Source organism: Podarcis tiliguerta, assembly GCF_965153285.1.
Source record: "Podarcis tiliguerta genome assembly, chromosome: 4".
Lineage (NCBI taxonomy): Eukaryota > Metazoa > Chordata > Lepidosauria > Squamata > Lacertidae > Podarcis > Podarcis tiliguerta.
The window spans coordinates 66703732-66729597 of NC_139537.1; the positions used below are offsets into that span (position 1 = coordinate 66703732).

At 41.0% G+C, this 25866-nt stretch overlaps 1 protein-coding gene across 8 annotated transcripts in view; it reads right to left on the reverse strand.

The window, feature by feature from the left end:
• Nucleotides 1-1731: 1731 nt before the first annotated feature.
• The window catches only part of STS (steroid sulfatase), a 91368-nt gene continuing 67233 nt past the window's right edge, over nt 1732-25866 (reverse strand). For 7 of the 8 annotated variants that reach the window (XM_083437863.1, XM_083437866.1, XM_083437865.1 and 4 more), the window contains 2 exons: nt 23890-24011; nt 1732-5042 (listed from right to left, as the gene is read on the reverse strand). In XM_083437863.1, coding sequence (XP_083293989.1) covers nt 4663-5042; nt 23890-24011 — 502 coding nt within the window. In that variant the 3' untranslated portion in view covers nt 1732-4662. The remainder of the gene's footprint in view (nt 5043-23889; nt 24012-25866) is intronic. The other variant, XR_014510444.1, reaches the window with a different exon arrangement.

A 25866-nucleotide genomic window follows, 5' to 3' on the forward strand; every position in this document is an offset into this window, starting at 1 on the left:
CAGCTTTTGTTGTTGTTTACTTTTGTTGGATGTAAGCACAATAAGCTAAGAAGGTGCACAATGCCTTTTTTAATCGCCTACTGCATCTATAGACATATAACAGCAGGAAAGCACTTACAATTCTGGCAAGAAGAGAAAACAAACATCAAGGCTCCATGTAGTCAATGGATCCTGTGATTAAATAAAGCATTCAAGCAAGCTGAATGGTCGTCACCAATGTTTCAATAGCAATATATAAAAAGACTGCATTGGTTATCCCAGAATTATTTTTTGATATTATACATACCTGCCTGGTATGCATCTGGAACAACAAGGGTTTAGGTCAGAGCTTTCCAAACTTTTCATGTTGGTGCCACACTTTTTAGACATGCATAATTTCACAACACAGTAATTCAGTTTTCCTAGCAAACCAGAGGTTAAACAAACCCCTTTCCAGCCCCAGGAGGAGTGCGGGGGGTATTTGTACAACACACCCACACCCTTTAGCTGACACACAAACATGTCATGACACACAGTTTGGAAAGCTTTGGCTTAGGTTAAGGCAGTGGTTCTCAAAAGTGTGGCACACCATACTGATGTGGTGGGAGAGGGTGACAAGTGTGGTGGGATGATTCAAAGATAATCAAAAAAACATTTAAACATTCCAGTATAGTATAGTAAGTATAGTATGGTATGGTATGGTACACAGGTGGTGCTGGGGTCTAAACCACTGAGCCTCTTGGGCTTGCTGATTAGAAGGTCGGCAGTTTGAATCCACGCAACAGGGTGAGCTCCCGTTGCTCTGTCCCAACCTAGCAGTTTGAAAGCATACCAGTGCAAGTAGATAAATAGGTACCGCTGTGGCGGGAAGGTAACTGGCATTTCCAAGTGCTCTGGTTTCCGTCACGGTGTTCCATTGTGCCTGAAGCAGTTTAGTCATGCTGGCCACATGACCCAGAAAGCTGTCTGTGGACAAACACTGGCTCCCTTGGCCTGAAAGCAGAAATAAGTGCTGCCCTTGACAGTCGCCTTTGACTGGATTTAACTGTCCAGAGGCAGGGGCCCTTTAACTGTCCAGAGACAGGGGCCCTTTACTTTTACCTACTTTATGGGTATGGTATGGTATGGGGGCGGGCAGTATCCACGCATCTCTTCAATAGCATTGGCTATTTTTCTACAATTCTCCATATTGTTTTGAACAGCGATTTTCAACACTGAAGAACATGCAAGAAAAGAGAAAGGCTTCTTTGTGTTGATGAATAAATATGAATTTGTTTGTCTCAAATCAGACCAAATATACATGAGATTACACATCAAAAGTCAGCTCTTCGAGTTTGTATACATACTTAAGGTATAAATGTAAGACACTCATTTATAATTATATTTTGGGAATGATTCATGTTCTCATCTAGCTGCATTGCTTTCTATTTTTTTTAATGGATGTCCCATGAGAAAACTATAAAGTAGTTGTGTTCTGTGTTATAAATCAAGCACTGCTAGGAGTTGATTCTTTTTGTTTTCCAATTTCTTATCAATAAAAAAGTTGGTGTAGTGCGAGAAAAAAATTCTTCTGGAAGTGTGGCACAGAGAAAAAAAGCTTGAGAACCACTGGCTTAAGTGATACGGGATACTACACAAGGGCAAAAATGCACTGGGTTTTCAACGAGCAACATGGTCTCTGTACATAACACTGTTTACTGGAAGCCTAAAGGCACAGATTTGTAGCCAGAGCAGGCACAAGACACAAGTATGTGGGGATGAACTAGGCCCATGGTTTATTAAATACAGATCTCAGCAAAGGTTTAGGCTATGAAGGAGCAGCAATGACTCTGCTCAACTTGGATGAGCCACTTACCTGCATCAAACTCCTTACCAGCCTCACTTCTTAGGCCTTTCTGCTCTCTTTTGCAACCGCTTTTTCAGCTATTACTTCCTTTCTTTTCTCCTATCCTCTCCCATCCTTTATCTTGGATAAGAACAACTCATCCAATAGCAACCTGTTTGTCTACTATGATATTTCTCTGTAAACTATTAAGAGAGGCTTCATAATCACAGCATCTGTCAAATTATTATGATATGGCGATTATTTAATTTCAACAAAATGAGCAGTTTTACATTTAGACTTTTAAAATAAATGCTTATTAATTTTGCCTTTCCCTTAGGCTGAATTCCTAGGTGCACTTATTTGGGAGCAAGTTCCACTGAACTCCATAGCACTTACTTCTGAGTAGCCATGCACTGTCCATTTCCTGAGAATTTCATTTCCAAAAGCCACTGAATATGACCCAATAGTTTGAATAATTTACATTAGTAAGGTAAGAGATTTACAAATAGCTATGCGTTTTGGCACTCTGCACTACAAAATAATTAAAATGCCTCGTGTTGTAACATAAAGTGCTTCAGTATTATTATAACGCTGTTCAGAGATGATTGTGAATAATTAATATTATCAGCCATTCTCCAACAGCGCCAATCATCTAATGAGATATTATTCATCCTAGTCATAAGTTGATGTTTTCCCCTATTTTGTTTTCAAACTGTGAAGGAAGTATGTATGTTCATTTTCAAGTTACAAAGCCAACCCTAAAATTAGGTAGAATGAGGTGGCCACCTTCGGGGGCAAATCCTGGGTGGTGGGGATTGGGCGCAGGAGACAGGTCTATGTGTGCCACACAGCCTGCCCTGCTCACCCTAAACTGTCCTGTTGCCTTCAAGTTCAGTGAGGGATGCTCTCCACTTTCACCACTATGGAAATAAAATTCTGCTGCCTGTGTAATCAGGAATTGGGGAGATGAAGCATCTTGTCCGTTGGCTCAGGTAAAAAATGTTTTTTGGCAAGCCCTTGTCTTTATATAAGATGCCATTGGGTGGAGTGACACAGATGTTAGTAGAAGGGATATGGTAACAAGGGACTAGGAATCTGGGTGACTCATCTATGAAGATGATTTGGCCACCACAAAGACAGTCGCATTGACCCTTTGAACCTAATGCTTGATAAAAACACGTCCATTGCAGTTGATGGTCCTTAAAGGGGGCTGTGAGGAGAATGCTGTTGCACACAGGTCCTGCTTTTCAGGCTTCCCAAAGGCATCTGGTTGGCTACAGTGAAAACAGGATGCTGGACTAAATGGGCTATTGGCCTGATTCAGCAGGCTCTTCTGAGGCTGTTATACACTTGCCCAATCTTCCAGTCACAAGATGTCCATGTAGGCAGTGCAACTGCAGTGATGTCTGAACATTCCCTTTGTTCCTAACATGTCAATGTCTTTGTCATATGAAACCCTGAAGAAGAAGAATGGGTGTAAACCACTTTGTGCCATGTATATCTGTAGCATGTGGGATGAAAAAGCTGTGCCGCAAAGTACACTTTGAAAAGAGGTGCTCAAGACAACACTCCCTCCCAATTGTTGGGCATGATGGTTGTGTGGAGCTGTGCACACTAGCCCACAACCTCACAACGATAATGACAGACCTGGTGGTCATGTCTGACAGTACTGTAAGAAGAGTTCTTACATGTGTACATCTGTTTGCACACACAGTGCAAACATGGTTGGCCTCGTCCTGCTAGCATTGAACATGTGGCTGTGGGAGGTACAGCTAGCAAATATCAGCATTTGGGGGCATCCACCCTCACACTTTCTATAAACACATGAAGGGGAAATAGAGATGTGTCCCAAACCTAGCTTAAATGGATGAGTGGGATGGTGTTCAACTACATACTTAAAATAAAAGTAATGTCTCTGTGAAGTTAGTAACCTACAAGTGTTCTGAAACTGAACTATAATAAGTTTGCAGAACATGCTATCATTTAGAGCAGGGGTCAGCAAGGCAAGGTTTACCTTGCATGGGCCAGTTCACTCCAGTGGAGATCCCTCTGTGGGCCGGATCGCGTGCGACTGCCCACAATTTTCGGCGTCTGCACAGACAGGATTTCTGGCACCGCAGAAGCGAGTCCCCGCGCTGCACTGCACCAATTTAGCACAGCGTGCGGGGACTTGCCGAGCGGGCGGCTCAGATTGGGGGCGGCTTGTGGGCCGGTTAAACAACCCCTGTGGGCTGCTTGGGGCCCATGGGCCTTAGGTTGTTAACCCCTGATTTAGAGCTTGCAGCATCATTGTGCATTTTTTCCCCTGAGGGCCCAACAAAAGTGTATACATTTTCAGAGGAAGAGGGGGTTTATCAGCATCTTCCTTTAATTGCCCCCCACCTTCCCCTCAACCAATGTCTTGGCCATTTTAATAGGATGGAAGCAGCTGTGCTCTGCAGCCAGTCAGCCAGGCTGCCATATATTCCTATAAGAACTTGTTGCGAATGATGCTACATCATGACATGACACCAAAGCATTGTGGATAAAAAAAGATGGTGTCCCCACTGTGTTAATAATGATGCTGCTGCTTGCTCCATTCCTTGGAAGCCTGCTTTTCTCTGAAAACGTATACACTTTCATCAGTCCCTCTGCAAGCATCCTTGACAATGCATGGCCTGTTTATGGAACTGTGAATCTGAGAGAGCAATCTTTGCACAGCACTAGTATCACTGCACATGACTGACTATTTGAGCAAAATCACCGAGGAGGCTCAGGAAAGGCCATATCCTTACATTTGTTTAGGTCAAAGTATGATCTGCTCCCCACCCTCATCTTGTTTATCCCTAAAGCATCAGTGTAATTGTACATTAGCGATGTCATGCTTCTGGCAATTTCTTGTTTTCTCTTGACTCATGGTCACAATAGCAAAACTGGAGGAAGGAAGAACAACAGGGCTGAAGCCAGGGCTTCCACAACATATTTTCCAGGGAAAGCTGGTTCGGAACCATGACCAGTGACTTGTTGTGGTTTCTCACTGCCTGTTGAATGACTTGAATGATTTCATGGAAATGACTCTCAGTTTCTGGTGTCAGTGGGTTTTTTTCTTCTGGGTCCTTGGAAAGATCAAAAAGCAACGGTGGGTCATGGTACGTGACTGATTTTCCATAGCAAAAACACACGTGATCATCATGGCAGCCATTGGAATCTCCTGGACTGAAATTTGGAGTGAAAAAAAATGCTTTCCAGATAGATTTACCTGTAAGAATGGAGGAGGGGGAAAGAGAAATAACCGTAGAAGATACGTCACAAAGTTATATTCAGAAATGTGAACTATCAGAAATGAAAGAACACACACAGTAGCCATCCATTCAACCTCCCCTTCAAACCTCTTTGTGTGTTTTCGCCCTCACAACCTGTGAGAACAGGATACTGAACTAGACAGGCATTTGGTCTGAACAAGCAAGACTCTTCTTATGCTCTTATCTGCTCCCACAACACTACTCAGAAAGAACAGAAACATCTCCGTGAGAAAATCTCTCTACGGGACTGCTCAATCCTTTGCATGTGCATAGAATCTCCTTTCCACTGAACACACAGATGTCATATCCTGAGAGAACATTGTCATTGGGGATGGAAAGGAAAGCATTACAACCATTTTTCTGCAGCTCAGATTTTTATCTGGGCCAATGAAGAATGAATCTGAGACCAGCGATTCCTCAGATCCTCTTGGACACTTTGAACCCCTTTCCCCAACCCAACCATTGATCAGTCCTCCAAGGCCCCTCTCCCTGCCTCCCAACACCATATATCTAGTCACTGATAGGATGGTGTTCTGGTGGTGGTGGGGGGGGGGGGGAGAGATCAATATTTCTTTCCTCTTCTGACACTCGGTAGCTGCCAGGAGTCCTCTAAAATGCTCATTTCCCCAAGAGCTACTGACACTGCTGTCAGGACTGTACGTGTGAACAGCAGGCACCAGCAGTGAAGGTGAGTGGGTCTGTGCTTTCATAAAACTCTTGTTTCTTTTAAAAAGGGGGTGGGGGTGGGGATAAAGTACTTGATCAAACTGGGGGGGGGGGGGACATTTTCCCCAAAACATCTTACTCCACTTCTATTGCAAGAGATTTCCCTCACCATCTTGGAATCTCTCTCTCTTTTTTAAAAATACTTTTTATTAAGTTTTCAAAAGCAAACTCAAAAAAGCACATAAGTCAAATTTCCAAAAACAAAGTCCACTTAAACATAAACTCTTGCATCCAGCATCTTACTGTTTTCTTATTTACACTGCGCTTTGTTGCACTCAGACTTCCTTTCTTCCCTGCTTCAGCTTCCACACATTAACACCTACCCCTACAGATTCTTATTTACCCTCCACCCACATCACAAGATTTAAGTTAATCCTGCTACAGTTTTTAAACTTCTACAATTATTCCGTATATATACTACAAATTTATTCCACTCCTCTTCGAACTTTGCTACTTTTTGATGTCTAATCTTATTAGTCATTTTCGCCAACGCCGCATATTCAATGCCACTCCACTAACGTTGGGATCTCCTGGGATTTCCATTTCTGGGCCACGAGAATCCTAGCAGCAGTCGTAGCATACATAAATAACTTAATCCTCTTTTTTTACTTTATCTCCTATTATCCCTAGCAGGAAGGCCTCTGGTTTCTTTGGGAATGTATATTTAAACAGTTTTTTCATTTCGTTATAAATCAGGTCCCAAAAGTTTTTCATTTTTTTGCAAGTCCACCACATGTGGAAGACTTCACCATCTTTTAATTTACATTTCCAGCAGGCTTTGTTGCTCACTCTGTACATTTTAGCAAATTTAGCCGGGGTAATATATTACCATCTTGGAATCTCAAACTCCATTAATCCACTTAATCCTATCTACCCTCCATGGTGTCTTCATAGGAATAACATGTCTACTAGTCACATTTATGAATATCACATTTTAATCACAGCTTCTCCAATCTCCCCAAGTAACTGTTTTTGTACTTCAAGATCTCCAAAGAGTAAGGTTACTTGTGTAAATTTGTACAGACAGGAATCCTGCATTATACTACTAGCATCACAGATAATGCATGCTTATTATCTGCTAAGCATCTATAATGTTAATATTTTTTTCTAAATGCTCTTGTCCAAAAATTACGATTCACTATGCAACACACAAAATGGCAGAGAATAGGAAATAGGAAATTGGGAGTTCAATTGGGAGTTTCCTTCAGGTGCTGCTACCACTTGAGAGGATATAGATGGTGACAAGAAAGAGAATGGCTGCATTCCATTTATGAAACTTCCTCCCCAAAGAAGTGTGCCTGGGCACCAACATTACTATCTTTTTAGCATCAGGTGAATATGGTTTTGACTTTCCATTTAATCTATGGTTATTTTAATATGTTTTTGTTGTACTTGAGACATTTTAGATGGATTTTTGTGTTTTGTATATTTATATCAAAAATGAAAACAAATGCATTGTTTAAGCTGTGCCTTCAACTATTTATACAACTGGGAACATCACAACACCACGTCTCCACCTTTCCCAACAGATGAAGTGGATTAAGCTGGAGCTGGTTTTAACATTAGACTTGCAAACTGCCTTCTTCTTTTTTAATCAAATGAAAACGTGAGCTCCGAATACTGGCAGTGAATGTATTTCAAGAGTTAATTCCACATGAGACATTTTTCTATCATACATCATTGCTCTCAATATAAGCTATGGGAAAGTTATTCAGTGACAAGCTGACAGAGCTTGGAAATTTCTCGTTGACTCGCTCTGCACTTACACTCAATAATCAAGGTCTTGTGGGTGAGAGGGCTACAGGAGATGAGGGAACAAAAGCCCTGGGCGCAGCTCGGATATCTGAAAATGCAGAGGATCTCTGAGACTGAATTGCCTGCGCAGACAATAAATCACACTTTTAAAATCCTAAGGGGCATTAACAAGGTTTCACTTGTTGCCTTGCTGGAACAAATGTAAGCAGCATTCTCTTCTGCCCTACTATTCTGAAAAAGCATACCAGGCCATCGAGACAGACTATTTCCCACATATTAATTCATCTTCTTTCTTTGTTCAAGAGACTTTCAGAATAACAGGAGGTAGAGGAAATAAATGTCTATGGATAAAAGTATATTTTATGTACTGCTTTGTGCCTTTAAAACTTTGCTAAGAAGAAAAACTGGGTAATTTTTGTATTCCTGCCCATGCAGACACTAAGAAGTTGGTACTAAGGTGAAACAGACAGTGGTCCAGAAACAGTGACCCCAACATGCAATGCAGCGCCAAATAAATGATTGGGATTGCTTCAAAAGCAATGCTCACTTATTAGATGGTTAAGTGGGGAAGGTGGACCCTAAATCCTAAATCCTAAAACAGGACTGCCAGTAAGGTCAGCTTTGACAATAACAGTCATCTTAGGGAATGGGTAGGGAACTGATAGTGCCTTGTGGCCGACGCAGCACTGGTGCCTCTCCAACCAGCTACACAGCACCAGCTTCTTTTTCTGCCCCAGTGCAGATTTTAGCCTTGGGGTGTGTGGTGGAGGGAAGCCATATAGGAAGGTTTTTGCAAGCCTAACTGAAGTGTGGGGAAATTTTGGAGTTGGGGGGGTCACATCTGGGAAGGGAAAGGTTAATGTCCCCCATTAAACCCTTCCACTAGAAACATTCTCCCACTGTAATTAGGTTCGAAAACAGCCTATCTACAAATAAAAGGCCACCCCATTCCCCCGTTCTTATCTTCCTGTGCCAAGCAAGCCTATTCCTTTTCAAGGACCCGATTCTGAAGGCTCAGACCCCTTTATGGCAACTCAAAAGGTATGAGTGGGGTGTGTGGGTGCTGGAGAATCCTTTACTGCATGGCAATTCATGCTGCTTCTCAACCTGTCATTTGTACTGTACTTGCTATAACCATTAAAACATCTAGATGGTCAATGACAGAGCTATGGCAATGCATTGAAAAGTACTGTTGGGTTGGACAAGCAGTGTTATTCTGAGTTTTCTCTTCTCCAGAGTTCAAACTGTCTTCAAAATCCAGACAGTTATAAACCAGGATGAGCATGCCCGTAAATGGAGTCAAAGGAAGCAGCAAACAATCTATAAAGCTTCATAAGGGATTCAAGAGGGAAAGTAAGAAGCATGCTAAAAGCCCAGAGAAACTGGTTTAGGAAGGAGCTGCAGCAAAACAGCGCAAGACCTGGACAAGGAGTGTGAGGGGGAAATAAACTTCAGCTCCACAGCAATGTCATAATGCTCCACTGCATTATGTGACTGTGAAATGCTGCTGTGATGCTTGACAACAGCAACAGAGCATTAATAGATGCCTTTCTCGTCATTATAGAAAAGTAAAATGCATTAGCTGGATGCTACTTTAGTGGAATGACCAATATAATACGCTGTCAGACACAAAGAGCTGTCAGAATTGTAATCTGTAAATTTGATGAACTGTTATAAGGCCGGTCATTAAAAGGAAGGCTGCTCTCTGTACGTCTCCCAGCTGGTATATAATCTCATTGTGTCAGAAGATCATTGCAAGGATTGAATTAATCTTCCAGCAATTAATAATCCCTTTGTTCTGGTAAATTCCTGTTAAGAGTGAGGCTTCATTAGATACTGGAATTGTTCAATGCCATTATTTAATGAAATCTGCAATCGTAAATGAAGAATCAAACTATTTTAACACATAGACTTCCTTCCTAGTGTGCCATTGCAGTCTGCAAAAATGAAACAGAAAAATGTTCTCTGTTTTGAAAATGGGATCAGGTGCAACAGGGCATCCCTGGCTTTCAGTAGGTTGTTCCATAAGAGTCTTAAACCAGCATGTTAAGTCAAAGACTTGGGGCTGAAGGCCCATGACACAAATTTGCATATACAACATACAGTAAAGTAGTTCCATTAGTGCAAGGACTTATGGATGTGCTAAGGAGTGTCCCTTCCTCTCCTCTCCCTGAAGGCGCCATCTAGTGGGGCGGGGGACCATGCGTCCCAATTTCAAAGGAGGGAACCAGCAACCCCATAAAATTTCACTGCGGTTGTGCACATGACATGTCAGGATGCCACGCAGTGTGCACGAGTGATGTCAGCATGTACGGCGTGCATACAGCCCTGACCCCCTCAATTGTGGGTGCAAGTTGACACACTTGTCTCCCTGTGTGCTCCCTAAAAGTATTCTTTGCTTTTTCCAGAGAAAATCTGGGGAGGGTGCAGGGCTGCACAGAGAGAAGAAAGGGAGGGTAAGCTCTATTGCACAGATGGAAATCCTTGTAAAAATGGAACTACTTCATTGAGCACCACCTTAAATGAATAGGTGCAAACTGACTACACAATCCTAGCCACATTACTCAGAAATAAGTCCTATTCAGTTCAATGGGGCCTACTCCCAGGCAATTGTGTTAGGACTGCAGACTTAGGCAGACTTGCAGGAAAGAAAAAAACAAAACAAAACCAGGCTTGCTCTAACCTATGGGATGTCAGCAAAATTTTCTGGGTCTATCCTATCCACTTCTCTCGTCACTCATTAATAGTATTCACACATGATATTCAGCATCCAAAGATCAGCAAATGGAAAGCAGGAAAATGCCTTGCATTTGCTTGTTTGAAGTCAAAGATGGTAATAAACAGCATTAGCGTGGAGAAAAAATACATTTATTTGAGGTCTGCTAATTTTTTTAATATAACTGGCATCCACATAATTAAACTAATTAAATTATTTTTAGGTAGGCTACTTTCCTGAAAGAGAGGGAAGATGACCAGCAGTCAAATAAGACCACAATGCATCAGGATATAAATAAGTCTTCCTCAAGGCTGAACAATTGCAATGCCTCTGATAACACAGAGCAAAGTCAATAAACTATCATATGACGGCTTTTCATGCTTGTCAAGAGAAACACATTTCCACAGAAAATAGCGTGAGAAGAAGTATGCATCAGTTGATTAGAGGAAATTTTTCTTAGACTCCATCTCAGCAGTTTGACAATATCTCCTTAACTAGAAATGCTCTCCTCCCCTTTGACAGTTATGTAATTTCACAGTTACCAAGTCAAATATCCAAAATGTGTCACACAAATTCCTCCATGGCTGCTTCACGGTGGCCATTAAATGGAAAAATTAAAAAGCATAATAAGGAATCTTAGCTGAGCTGCACTCCCATTTGCTTTGCCTCCTTTAGCTGTTCTGAAAGTCAGGGTCATGCTTGGGTTTTCTGATACTTATGCCAACTTTTCTGTTTTCTAGACATGTTTAGGCTGAGGTCAAGGTCCAGAGCACAGATGGGTAACCTGTGGTCCCCCAGATGTTGTTGTACTACAACTCCCATAATCCCTGACTCTTTGCCATGCTGGCTGGAGCTGATGGGAGCTGGATTGCAACATTTGGAGGGCTACGGGTCCTCATCTCTCATGCAGAGGAAAACTAAAACTAATCTCCTGTGGGGTCAAGAAAAGAATTCAAAAAGAAAAGAAAACAAGAGAAGAACATGTTTCTAAGAAAAATATTGACCAGACATGCCTGCAGAGGTGGAACAAAAGCTTTGGAACTCGTTTATCTCAAAATAGCCCATGGGATAACCAGACATTCAGAAATAAGAAACTTCCAATTATATAAGGTTACACTGGCATAGCTCTTCACAGAACAAACACACACACACAGAGAGAGAACTAGAAAGAGTCTTTTAAGTCCAGTGCCAAACCTTCAACCATTAAATCTCTGTATAGTCGTACCTTGGTTGACGAAAGCCTTGCGAGTCGAACGTTTTGGCTCCCGAAAGCCGCAAACCTGGAAGTGAGTGTTCCGGTTTGTGAAGGTTCTTTGGAACCCGAATGTCTGGCGTGGCTTCCATGGCTTTGTATGGGCTGCAGGAGCTTCCAATTGGGAGCCTCCGCAGCCAATTGGAAGCTGCACCTTGGTTTCCAAACATTTTGGAAGTCGAACGGCCTTCTAGAACAGTTTCTGTTCGACTTCCGAGGTACGACTGTATTCAATTTAAAGTACAATAAGGATCATTTGTAGAATGAGTGGTGCCCAGGTGACTCAAGCAACTGAAGGCAAACACAGCAGGCACCCAAAGACTCATTTGTTTCTTGGTGTGATTGTGGTAAAGGGATATTACACAATCTCCGAGTTTCTTCATTCCATCTATGCTGTTGAATGTGTATCCAGACATTCTGTAATTCAGTCACTCTTCTCTTTTAAACAATAATGTTGCACTAAAGAAGTTTATATAAACATTTATCTCCATGATTTCCCTAATATATGAATATTATTTGAAGCCATGAAAGATGCTTTAATTTTTGAACATGAGACCATTAGGAGGCAAAGCAGTTGCTCTGCCATTCAGCTACAGCCTCTCCCTAACTTTTTACTATTTACCCACCCCAATAGGTTAAATGAATTGCCTGGCATTAAATGCTACTGTCCCTTTTGCAATTCTTAAGCAGCATTCAACTAAGTGTTACTCAGAGTAGACCCACTGACATGAATGGACCTAACTTAGTCATGTTTGTTAATTTCAATGGGTCTATACTGATTGAAACTTAGTTGAACCTGACACTCTCAACATAACCCACCCCAAAAATGAAAATTTGCATGCAAGAATCCATTCCTTGGACAGCCTTCTCTGCCCCCATCCCCCACTGTCTGTTACGTTCTACTAGTTTATTAAAATTATGCATGTAAATAAAATACACTGTACATTTTCTAAGGGTTACAGAACTGGAAGACACTATTATTTTCTTGGTAAATCCCACTTGCAGTTCTCACACTACATTGCCTAGTCCTCTGCCTTGATGGATGGAGAGTTCTAATAAAGCTTTCAGGTTACTATATTTCTTTTCCTTTTATTGTGGAAGACAGTGGTGCTTACATTTTATTGGCAGAGTCCTTTCATTTCACTTTAATCTCATAAATGCTCAAAGTGGACTCCCTCATCTCCATGAATTCCTGCAGCACTTTTAGAAAAACCCACCTGGCCAATATAGCAACTAAAAGCCATTTGGTTAATTTAGTATCTCGTAAGTTCCAAATTAGTAGATTTGAGAAGCAAGGCTTGGGAAGAATTTATAGGTTTAACTAAAACCCTGTTTAATTCAACTGTTAGACCAAGGAGAAGATATTCATCTATAGTAACTCCATCCCCTGTTCACCAAAGTGGATTGTGCACAAATCTGTTTTTTGAAGCAGGGGTGGCTGAATTGAACAATTTTACTTTTTCATCTTTCTAAATCTAGATTTGGTTCTCGACATTTTTTGCAGCAATTGCTTTTTGTTTTAAAATATACATCAACATTCATCAGCATGTAAATTTCTCCTAACGTTGATGTACATTTTGTGGCGGTTATGACAACCTGGTGGAAATAGAATAATTTTTCCAAAATCAACAGCTACATATAACTTGTTTTTATATAGAAAAGTATTTAGGTATTAGATAAGGTTTTATAGAAAAAATATTAAATATATTTTGGAAAAGTGCCCCACTGCACTTTAAGTTTTAAAATGCTACTCATAGAGTCAATTCAGACAATTAGAGAAGAACTGTGCACAGAGCAATATGTCAGGTTAAACATCTCTGTATTGGGAAAGAGGAACGAGTGGGATATTTCCACTTGTAAATATCTACATCTAAAATGCCTGAATTGAATTCTGCTGTTAATAAGGTGCTTGTATTTAACATACCAGCATATTGTTCCTGGGGAACTCAGAGAGGAAAGTGGTATATAAATTGTTCAAGTAATAATGTAACTATAATATAATTAATGGTGTAAAATAAATAATTTACACAGTTATTAATTATGTCTGTTGTCCCTTCTGGTTTGCAACAAACATGTGTGAATGACTTACTTTATTTTAAACTCTATAATGTAAATCCATAATTCAACAGGCTGGACGTGGAAAGAAAGAAAAAAGATTTCACAAATATATTTTACAGTGCCAATGTTTTTCTTTTTTTAAAAAATGAATTAGCCTCCTTAAAACATTTGTGTTGATATATGATAATTCAGACCTGTCAACATTTCTTTCTCCTCACAGACATTCCTAATTTAGCTCTGGATGGTTTTAGCTCAGGATGGTTTTAATTCAAACTGATGCTAGAAACAGTATTTAGTTCTAACGCACTTCCCCACTGCGTTAAACTTTAATCAATTAATTATGCTGTTTTACTTCAGAACCCATTCAGTGCCTCAGTAAATATCACTAATAAATGAATTTTAAAGCACTGCTGTATGGCTGTCATCAAGAACCCTGCCAGGTTCTATATAATATATTCCACTTTGTTTCTCCAATGTGTTAGATCCTCTTCATATTATTGAGGTACATCTCCACCTTCATTATTCTTACTTGTTTCTAATTGTTGAGAAATAGCATGGCACAGTGGAGTATCTCAGGCCATTTCCAGACAACCCATATTTTAAATTATAGATATGCTCTCTTGGCCATGTGGAACAGACACTGGGAAGTCTGAACACCTTCCTGGTTAGCTTCTCCAGGTCAGGGGCAAAATCAGCCTGTAGCTACCCAGGAGAAAAACATCTCCTGGAAGCTCCTTAGAGTATATCCAGATGGCAACTTTGAAGGGGAATGTCAACTTACACAGTCTGGAGTATCATTATACTATTGCAAGTGAAACATGCCTGCATTTTGTAGGTACTTTCAGGAAGTACACAGCCAGATGGCCTATGTATAGGCCCCTGAACAATGTGCTACCATACAGGAACAACTCACGCCAACAGAAATTTTCTGCTACAAAACTTAAAAGCCAAGTGTTCTGTTGTTCTCACCCACACAGAAGATCCAGAAGTGGAATGGAATGTCCATAGTCCTTTCCTTTCCTGTCTTCACCTGCTAGCTTATCTCTGGCTACATGTGGCGCCCTAACCGACACCCGAAAACCGAATAAGCTCTATAGTTTGTGTGCTTCATCCCCAGTGGCCCAGCATCTGTGTAACAAGAATCCTGTTTATCTAAAGGGTTCACATGCAATTCCACTAGTTTAGGTTGTACTATAGTGTATCCTGAGTTACGGGAGTGAGAAGTTGCTTCTCTAAAAGAGATTAATGAAAACTGAAAGAAAAAGAGAGGCAATATCCATTCTGAGAAGCCTGTTGCTCCGTTCTGCTGTGTTGTGTAGTAATGTAAGCATAATAAATACATTTGACATTTCACATATGAAACTACTGTAGCATTCATTTGCCAGATGACAGCGAGTACAATTAACAACCTTTTGGTATATCATATGCTTAGAACTTCATCTATTTTTTGTGAATCAAATGTACTGCTTCCTTATTTCTTACTCCTGCATTTGAAGGACCAAAATATTAGATAAAGTTCAAGGAAGCAAAAGTATGCTCTACTAACTGAGTTTTTCCTATCAAGATGAAAAGTCAGCCGGAAGGACTGAACTGGACTAGACAGAAATGGGAATTTATCAGCTTGCTGCAACTAGTACCACTAGCAGATAACATGGCTAGCTATAGTGTACGGGCTGAATATTTCTTGGCCACACTGGCATGTGTATGTCTCTATACAATCTATACAGACTGAGGCCAAGGTACTTGAAGGACTCTCTCCCCTTCAAGGAATCTGTCATTTAAGATCAGCTGTTGTGCCCCACTCGTGTGTGCCTTTGCTTCGTAAGGCACAGTTTGTGGCAATGCATGAGAAGTCTTTCTTTGTGGTGGCACCTGGTATGCCAGGTGTCTCTAATCGTTTTGGACCAGTGAGAATATTTCAAGTTTTGGCAGAAGGTTGTGAGGGAGGGAGTCCCAAAATGGCTGCCATGCAGTGTGTGGCCTAAGCTAAGGCTGCTATGGGGGCATGGTATAACCCAAAATTGCTGCCAGGGAGAACATGGCATAACACAAAATTAGAGAGACAACCAAACCTGACAACCACCTGTTTACCATAGGATGTCAGCTATGTCCTGATTGTGGAAATCACATAATATTGATTACACAGAGGGAGAGAGATGACGTTGCTATCTAATAACAACAGGGAGCATTCCTCAGTTGTGTTGGCATCCATCTGTCTTGAGAGACAATGGAGTGTGCCTCCAGGGGAGAAGTCAAACCACTGCATTAGCAGCAACCAAGTGACCTCCCTGGGGCACAAGTCTGGGCAGTGTGTATGGAGTATGGTCCTGGGCTTCCCATATGGCTTCACTGATGTGGTTCCACTTTGGCTGGAATGTCCACTTTCTTTCCTATCCCCCTGAGCCCCTTCTGCACATTCCATATTTTAATTGATTGTTTGATGGATGGATGGATGGATGGATGGATGGATTGAATGAATGAATTTATATACCGCCCTATACCTGAAGGTCTCAGGGCGGTTCATAGCAGCTCCATAACATGACCCCTCCAAAACAGGGGAAGGAAAGGAAATTGAAGTCCCACTGTGCACAGCATTGCATACAACCAGTGCTATTTTTCTAGAAAAAGTGGTGCAAGAGCTCACCATGAACACCTCCCTTGTTGTCTTATACAGTGGACGCTCGGGTTGCGAATGTGATCCGTGCGGGATGCACGTTCGCAACCCACAGTGTTCGCAACCCGCATCTGCACACCTGTGGGTTGCGATTCAGTGCTTCTGCGCATGTGCAAAGCGTGATTCAGTGTTTCTGTGCATGCGCGACTGCCAAAAGCCAGAAGTAACCGATTCTGGTACTTCCGGGTGTCGGCGGTCCGTAACCCGAAAAGATGCAACCTGAAGCGGCTGTAACCCAAGGTATGACTGTAATGGCAGTGGCGCCCACCTGAGAGTTCTGCGAGTCGCAGTTGAAAAAAAGCCCTGGATACAACGCAATACTATTCAAACAAGCTTTTGATTCTGTTACTGCTTAATGTACTGGCCGTGAATGCTGCAATGTGTGTTCCTGTGTTCCACTGCTGTTCTTAGTTTGATTATTTGTGTTTTATTGGGTGGAATTAGGGTTGTTTTTACATTTCCATTTATGCCATTTTGAGCAACTCCTTTCCGGAAGGGGAACACAGAGTATAATTCTTTTAAATAAATCACATATACACACTTACACACACACACACACACACACAGAGAGAGAGCTTTGAGACTGAGTAGGAATTTGAACCAAGGTTTCCCAATCCTGTTTTGGCACTAATGATTACATTATGCTGGATTTTTCAAAAGGATATAAGCATGTGCTATAAAAGAGAAATATATTTATTTCTTCTTAATAAAACAGAAGTTTGTAGTATAGAAAAGGAATCTTGATAGGTAACATAAACCCAGATATACTGTTGTTGATGAATCAATTGTCTTGGCATTTATCAGCACTACAATAATGCTTTTCTTATGAATACTAAACCAATGTTAGACTTATTAAATCTTTTTGATGCATAGTTCCAAAGAATGTTTACAAGACACAAAGGAATTATTGGGTATATCTGTTTATGTTAACTTTGTTTGTCTTCAGTGAGAAAAAAATACCTTAGAAAATGAGATTCAGAGGCCATACACATTAGTATAGACTCATTTGCTCCAATATGACTACAACTCTGTAAATGGCTATTAAACGATCCCCTGAGTTTGAGTGATGCAAATGTCCCACGTAACCACAGATCTGCTCCTTATCGGGTGACTGCTCTCCTTGTAATGAAGTTGTCAAAGCAATACATTTTTAATAACTCTGATTCATAGGCCAATAAAGTTCCAGAGCTTTTGCTCATGGTATTTTAAAACCCTACTCCTTTATTTTAATTTTTCCAACCATAACATAAAAATCGCATCTGAGAACAGAGAAATGCAGACCTTGAAAAGGATCGGGTACAAAAAAAAGGCTGAAAAAATAGGCATGGGGGAATTACCGCATGCAGTTTCTCCTTTCATTGAGGCACTAGGAAGAAGAAAAAGCTATATGTGACATTACATTCCACATTGAGTGTACATGAATATCTTTTCTTCTACCTAGTCCACACACAATCTGGACCTGTTGCACATTTTATGCCCCTGAATAGCATGTTAAAAAAAAAGTTTTGTTCCTAAAATAAAATTTCGGTGCAGATTGATTCCCAGTGGGTCTATTTGAAAATAGATGGAGGAGTATATCCAGACTGCCCATTGGCATTGTGGGTGGGTGTAAACCACAGTGCCAGTTACCCAGTGGCGTAGCGTGGGGGTGCAGGGAGGGGGGCCGGCCGCACTGGGTGCAACATCTGGGGGGGGGGCGCTCTCGCACTCACAGCTCTCTGCCCCTACCTGGCTCACTCACTCTCTCTCACTGCAGTGCTGGCTGTGCGAATCCGATTCGAGCCGCCGGGTTGCCGCCCACTGTGGAGGGGAGGGTGCCAGACGTGCGGTGCGGTGCGGAGAGAGAGCGAGGGACTATCTGGGGGAGGGACAGTGCAGCGCGGGGGGGGGGGGGGCGCAAATTACTTGCCTTGCCCTGGGTGCTGACAACCCACGCTACGCCACTGCAGTTACCACTTCCTTCCTCATTCATTTGGGGGACGTGCAGGGAGGAAGTGGTGTGGAGAACTTAATCAAAGGGAGGGTTTTCATATGAGTATCAAGTAACCACAGCCATCATTGGTAGGTGCCAGGATCTAAAACCAATCTAGATTAAAAGCAGCATGTTGAAGATCCGCAGGCACAATTCCATACTAAGGAAAACGATTTCTTTGCACTGCAAATGGAAAGGCGTGCACACAGCCTCAGGCACCCTATATTATACCACAAGAGGAAAAGATTGTCTCTGAGTTTCTGATACACGATGAGCACAGCATATACAACAATGGCGCAATCTGCACTGAATAGAGAACAATGAAAATGGGGGAAGCATTCTCATCTTAGAACAAGCTGAATCATTCAGGCAGATTTGCGCTAACAACTTATTATTGTATTCCTTATTTGGTAGAGTCTTAGCCCCAGCACTGTTCTAATAGGAACTCTGAAATTCTCCCATTGTGGCTCTGAACTGTTACAGCCTAAAACATCTGCGTCCTCCAGGCGGGGTGGGTTGGGGAAGAAGCTGGTGCAGAAATTAGCAACCTCCTATGTATGGTGAACATGAATGTAGCCTAAGGAACATGTGTTCTCAGTACCCTGTGAAAGGAATCCTGAGCAAGCTTGGTATGACACACATACTGTGATGACTAGATATGATAAATGACCATGCCTAAAAGCAAGATCTGGTGGAAGATGTATGTGTTGTCTGTCACTTTTGAAAGCTTACCATAACATTATGAAATTTGATGTAATATATGGAAGTCGTAAGTTGCCCAGAAAGTCCACTGTGTTCACAGTTTACTTTAAAAAAATGAAACTTAGGGGGGAAATAGATAAATTAAAAGTTACATTTCAAGGGAGAATGAGGAGGGTCAAATGTTTCCAGCATGTTTGGATAATTTTCAAAACCATTATCATATACAGAATGCATACCACACATTTGGTAAGTTACAAAAAAACAAAACCTGAAGGCTGAAATTCTATACACGCTTATCTGGGAAAGTCCTGTTCAATGGGTCTTTTTAAAATAATAATAATAATAATAATAGGTAAAAAGGTAAAGGTACCCCTGCCCGTACGGGCCAGTCTTGACAGACTCTAGGGTTGTGCACCCATCTCACTTAAGAGGCCGGGGGCCAGCGCTGTCTGGAGACACTTCCGGGTCACGTGGCCAGCATGACATCGCTGCTCTGGCGAGCCAGAGCTGCACACGGAAACGCCGTTTACCTTCCCACTATTTATCTACTTGCACCCGGGAGTGCTTTCGAACTGTTAGGTTGGCAGCCGCTGGGACCGAACAGCGGGAGCGCACCCCGCCGCGGGGATTCGAACCACCGACCTTTCGATCGGCAAGCCGTAGGCGCTGAGGCTTTTACCCACAGCACCACCCGCGTCCCAATAATAATAATAATAATAATAATAATAATAATAATAATAATTACTATATATTATACTTATCCTTCATTTGATATGCTGCCTGTTAGCCACTTGGGGCACAATTTTTTAGGGACATAACATACAAATAAACAGATGGTGCTGAAATAAACAGATGATGATGACTGAAACTTGTACATCACAAAAGTTAAGGATATGTGTTTCTAAACATACTTTAGCTGGACGTAACATCTGCTGATATCAGTGTAAGGTTTACTTTGATGTAAATGTGTTTAGAGGTGGGGGCAAAAGTAGATGAGATGCTAAATGTATGGCCTCTAACAAAAACCACCAGAAAGGCAATGTATTGATGTTCAGTTTTTAAAGAGAGTGAGGTTGGGAGAAGGAAGTGCATGGCTGCCATTTTGACAGCAACAACAGATTTGGTACCATATCTATTCAGTGCCTTTACTTGCTAGCAATGCACTTCCTTGACCAAAATTTTATGCTGCAATTTTCTTATTATTTACCAGCAACATTTGGCAGCATGAGAGCGGTGTTGTACAGAGGAGCTGAAAAACTGGAAAGGCAGAGAGATGGCAACAAAACCATCACAAAGAGCAATTCTGTGAATGCCCAGCCTGATAAAATCAACCACACATCAGAATAAGAGAGCTAAAGAACTGCAGAGATATTTTCTTTGTATAACTGTAGTGTGCTGGAAGGAGATAAGCCCACATGGAGGACCTTTTGGTATCTTGAGAATGTTCTCTGTGAACATTTTTCTATTGTGTCCACAGGGAAAAGGTTGGTTTTTTTTTAAATGAAGATCGGTACTGGACAAGAGACCAGTCGCTCAAGTTCTCTCTGGAGGCTAGCAGCTTGAAAGAGGCATGAACAATGTTTTGCGGCTTGCCTCTGCTCCCAAGATAAAGCAATGTGAAAATATCAGGGCTGCAATCGGCCAGGCATCTATCTGTTACACAGTGTGAAGAAGCGCAAGCGGACGATGCAACAGGCGTGAAGAATAGCTGGTTCTGCACTTGGGAACATGCTGGGAGGAAATCTGCTATGTCTTTCCAAAAGACCTGAGACGAGGCCAAGGAAAGGCTGTTTTCCCCACTGTGGCTTTTCAAAGGAAGCATCTCATTCTTCCTAGAAACATATTACTGAACTCAGAAGGATGTCTGAAGAACCCTCTCTCTCTCTCACGCAGCAAACAGTACTTATGGTGAAATATTCAGAGGAATCAAAAAGGGAAGTGGAGGAGAATGATTGAATCCTGGATCTGTTTGTTGTGTTCTTTTATGAGAGGCTAAATCTCTACCCCTAAACATGCCATCATTTTCCTCTTCCTAGGTCCCTGTACTGCTCTCTCCCAGTCTCTGTGAACTTGTGAGAACTGGTGACCTGGCTCTGACTAATGACAAGTTTGGATTTGGAGTGAGATGTCATTAGCATGCTTGTTGATATTCATGACATCTCACTTCCAAGCTTGCACAACTCTCTCACTCCTTTTCATCCAACACATGTGTGGCTATAGAAGTGCTAAGCAGATGCCTAGGATCAATAATGCATTTATTTGTGCAGTTTTTAAACCACACTTCAACTTTTAAGATTCCTGGGTAGTTTACAAAATACACATCCATTTATTTATTTATTTTAAAAAGTTTAAACCTTGGTCATTACTGTAAAGCAGTGTCTAAACCACTACAGCAGAAGGCAACATATCTGACCTAAAATACTTCCAAAGCGTAGAGTGAAGAGATATGTCTTAAGGTACCATTGAACACTCAGTAGTGAGGGTGACAACCAAACTTTCAAGAGGAGAGAATGCCACAGGTGTCAAGAAGACCCTAACTGGCATAAGGGGGAATGTAACTCAGTCTAGAACTGGCCATCTCCCTCATCCCTGGTACATCTAATCCACCATCCTGTTCTCACAGTGGCCAGTCAGATGGCCAGGCAGATGCTTATGAAAATATGCAAAGAGTATGAAAAGACAGCATTGAGTGTCATCCACATATTGGGGACACCATGTTCCAAATTCCCTGGCTGATGTCTCTCAGCAGCTTTATATAGATACTAAAATGCAATAAACTGGAGAGGGAGTGATTAACCCAGGCAATTCAAAGGACCTGGACAGTAGTATTCTGGGTGGGTTTCAGTCCCCCATAAAGATCAAATTTGCAGCATGAGCATCATGTTAGAACTGGTCTTAATGTTGGAAGTCAAGCAACATCTTTGGTACAAAGTAGTTTTCAACAGTTTTTAAACACCAGCTGCAGTCCCCCCTGGGCAGAAGTAGGGTTGCCACAATTATCCACACCCTGGCAATATCCATATGATTATTGAAATGCATTGGACATAGGGTGACCATTCAAGACTTATGTACAATGCAGTCAAACCACCAACTGGGTGGGAATATGGTGCCAGCACTTTTGCTTAAGCAGTAATTGGAATATATGTTGTTGTTGTTGTTGTTGTTGTTGTTGTTGTTGTTGTTATTTTATAGAAACAATTCAATGTGCTAGCTTTGACTGCCAAGCCCTTACTCATTCATTCATTCATTCATTTTATAGCTCACCCTCCTTCTCAAAGAAGCCGAGGGCAGCAAAACACAAGTGATAAAACAATAACAAACAACTTAAAAATAATTACAATACAATACAGATGCAGAATGGGTAAGAACTTGAGTTAAAAGGCTTGTTGTGTGAGAAAGGTCTTCAGTAAGCACCAGAAATACAACGGAGGATTCCAAAGGCTGGTGCCACAACACTAAAGGCACAATTCCTACATTGTGCAGAATGGACATCTTCAACTCCTCAACTGCAGAGTGCAGTGATGGATTGAGTACATGTGGAGTGATTATCTTTCAGATATCCTGATCCCAAGCTGTACAGTCATACATCCACTTACGTATCCCTCCAGTGACATAAACTTCGGGATACGTAAGCAGCAAACCCGGAAGTATATTTCCAGGTTTTTGCCACTCACGCATGTGCAGAAGTGGTCCCTCCGGTTGCAGAAACTTTGGGATTCCACCGGAGCTCCAGAACGGATCCCGTCTGCAACTGGAGGTACCACTGTATAGGGGTTTATATGGCAAAAATAGCACATTGAACTAAGCCCATTAGCTAATTGGCGTGCAGAGTAATTATTTCAATGGTGGATTGATGTGTTGGTGATATCCTGACACAACAAGCAGTCAAGCCACCATATTTTGCACCAGTTGCAACTTCCAGACTAACCTCAAGGGCGTCCCAACATAGAACACATTGCAATAATCTAGCCTCGATGCTATACCAGTCCAGAAACAGCTGTAGCTGTCTTGCCTTCTGAAGCTGGTGGAAGGCATTCCTAATATATGGCTTGGGGATAGGTATGTGAAGGATCACTTGCCCTCATGCAAACCTGTCCACCTCTTACGATAATCTTCTCAGGATCTTCTGAGGATCCTCCCACCTTTGGTGGTTAGGCAGATGATGACTGAATATAGACCTTTCAATGTTGTGGAACCCAGGGAACTAATTCTCTGCTCAGGAACATCCAGCTGGTGCTCACCATGTTGGCTGCCAGCTAAAATTAAATCCCATTCCCTTTTAATGCATGATATTTTATATGCTGCCTTGTGCTTTGATTGCTCTTGCTGTTGTTATTGTCATTGTAGTCTTCTGCATTTATGGCTCTTGTTTTGCTGTTTTTGCTTTTATCTCATTGTAATTTAGTTTTTAACTATGATTAGGTTTTACCCTTTTTTAAATTTGCTGCTGCTGTTTTGTTTTGCTGTTAGCCGTGGAAGCCTCTGGGTTGAAGGGCAGAGGTCAAAATAAACCAGACTAAAAAGTATATCACACCTAGCGGGCCTTTAGGGATATACTAGAAAGGAACCAAAATTTCCAGGTGGAGAAGGCCTCTTCATTGCTGAGGTAGCATAGGGCGGCTTCCCGTATTCCCATGTAACAGACTCTGCCCAAAGTTTTAAAATTTGTTCTGATACTAGAGGCTTTAGCACAGTGACAATGTTAAACTTTGTTATACTGCATGAAATTAATTATCCAATACCAAATTGTTTCCTTTATAGAAACTGGCTTTTTCACTAAGATAAAAGAATAGCAGAGATAAAGGAAATAAGGAGAAGGGTTAGGCACTTCAAGCAATTTATTTGTAACCATAGCCCAAGGCCTTCCTTCTCTCCCGCCCCCAATTCTTTTCAAGTTGCAATAAAAGTTGCATAAAATATTTAAAATGGGATCAGACAATTTTACTTACTGTTTCCTGGATGCCAGCGCACTGCATTTATATATGCATTACAGTAATGGAAGAGAAATTCATGCTTGGATCGGAGAGCAATACCTCGAAGCAAGGGCATCAGATCATGTCCATCAATAATTCTGAATGAGAAAGCATTTCAAAATCAGGGAGCAGAACCCATAGGCTGTCTGCCTGAAAAGGAATTCTAACTATGCAATTCCATTTCTTAACAAAAACTTTTCCCAGATACCATTACACCAAGAGTGTTATGACCAGTTATCACATTACATGAAAGCAAACCTGAGTTTCATGCACCAAGTTAGGTCACCTCCAGTATATCAGGATTATGTGATTCAGATGCAAACAAGAACTCTCAGTTTGCACATTGTACGTAAGATACAAGTCCACTTTTTAAAAATAAGCAAAAAAAAACTCCAGACATTTTCCAGTTTGTAAAATGAAAGGGAAATGTAGTCAATAGTGTGAGGTCGATGAATGACTAATGGGAAGATGTCAGCAGTTCTTTTTCCCCCTAAATTTTTTTTATTGGTTTTCCAAATTTATAACAAACAAATAAAACGAAAACATCAAATACAAACTAACAAACAACCAAACATTTATCTTAACTATAATATTCCACTTTTGTTAACATTGTTAAGTGACTTCCCCGAATCCCCCCAGCTGAGTTTCCATATCAATCATTATAGCAGTTTTCCAAAACTATTTTCACATAAAATTTACTTAGTCAATTAACATCTTTCTTTCTTTTCATATTGACTTCTATTCTTAATATTATACAATCTATTACTCACAAGTATTTCTATTTAAAGATGCCAGCAGTTCTGAAGGGAAGTTCTCCCAAAATTCCCCTATTATCAATGCAAATGTCCCTGCTCATGTCCTTATATATTGCTCTTTTTTATGATATACGTAAGATTTTTATTGAACCATTTTTATGGAAATTCCCAGATGCATTTTGTGAGTTTTTGTTGTTGTTGTTCCTTTCACATCAGAACATATTCATTTATTCCAGGCTAGCTAAATATTGTGCTGCTGCATGTAAAAAAAAAACCCCACCAAGGACTAATTTTAGCAAACTTGTAATTTTGTTTTATATTCCTGGCATTCTATAGTATAATGTGGTTATTAGCCATTTTATTGTTGTGGCTCTCTATTTTGTTTTGCTTGGTATTGTTTATACAAACTTTCTTTGTATAAAGACTGATAATAAAGAGATTGATTGATAGGAAGATGTGAAAACATCCTACAAGCAAATCAAGATGAATGCATAACCACCTCTCAAACAAATGAGAATGAATGCTCAATAAAGTCCAAATATAATCTAACATCTCTGTAAGAAAGTCAGGATGGCTGCTCAATAAATAGGTAGCTGGGAGGTATCTTATAATTTGTAGGGACTGTTAGCCAAGCCTGACTCTTTCTGATCAGTATAATTAATATGTTTCCAGAGATGCATCTGTTCCATTCATAGGATACATTTGAGGTGTACATTTTAAAATATTGGCTATGTCTTCCCTTCATATTCCTGATTATAGGGCTCATTTTGTCTTTAAAAAAAAAACCCCATACACATGCATAAGCCCCATGCAATTCATAACATAACAAATTGCTTCATGCATTCAATAAGAGAGTACAGCATTCAATTTGTTGGCAGAGAAGGTAGGAGTTGAAGTTATAAGCTAACCAAACATGTTTCCATTCATTAAATTCTCAAATATCTCATATTTACTCACAGGGCGGAAATGAAGCTACGGTTTTGGCATGGTGCGAATCACAACATTTACAACTGTTTACAGAGAATTAACTCAATCTGGAGCATGTTTGGATTGAAGCATATTGTATATTAAAAGTCTGAAGATGCTCTGAAGCATATTGGGTGCAAATCGTGCACTCAGGGCTTGCACCCCAGGATCAGTGTAATAGTTTTCGCGTGTGTGTGTGTGTGTGTGTGTGGTGTTGGCTTTGGGTTTGGGT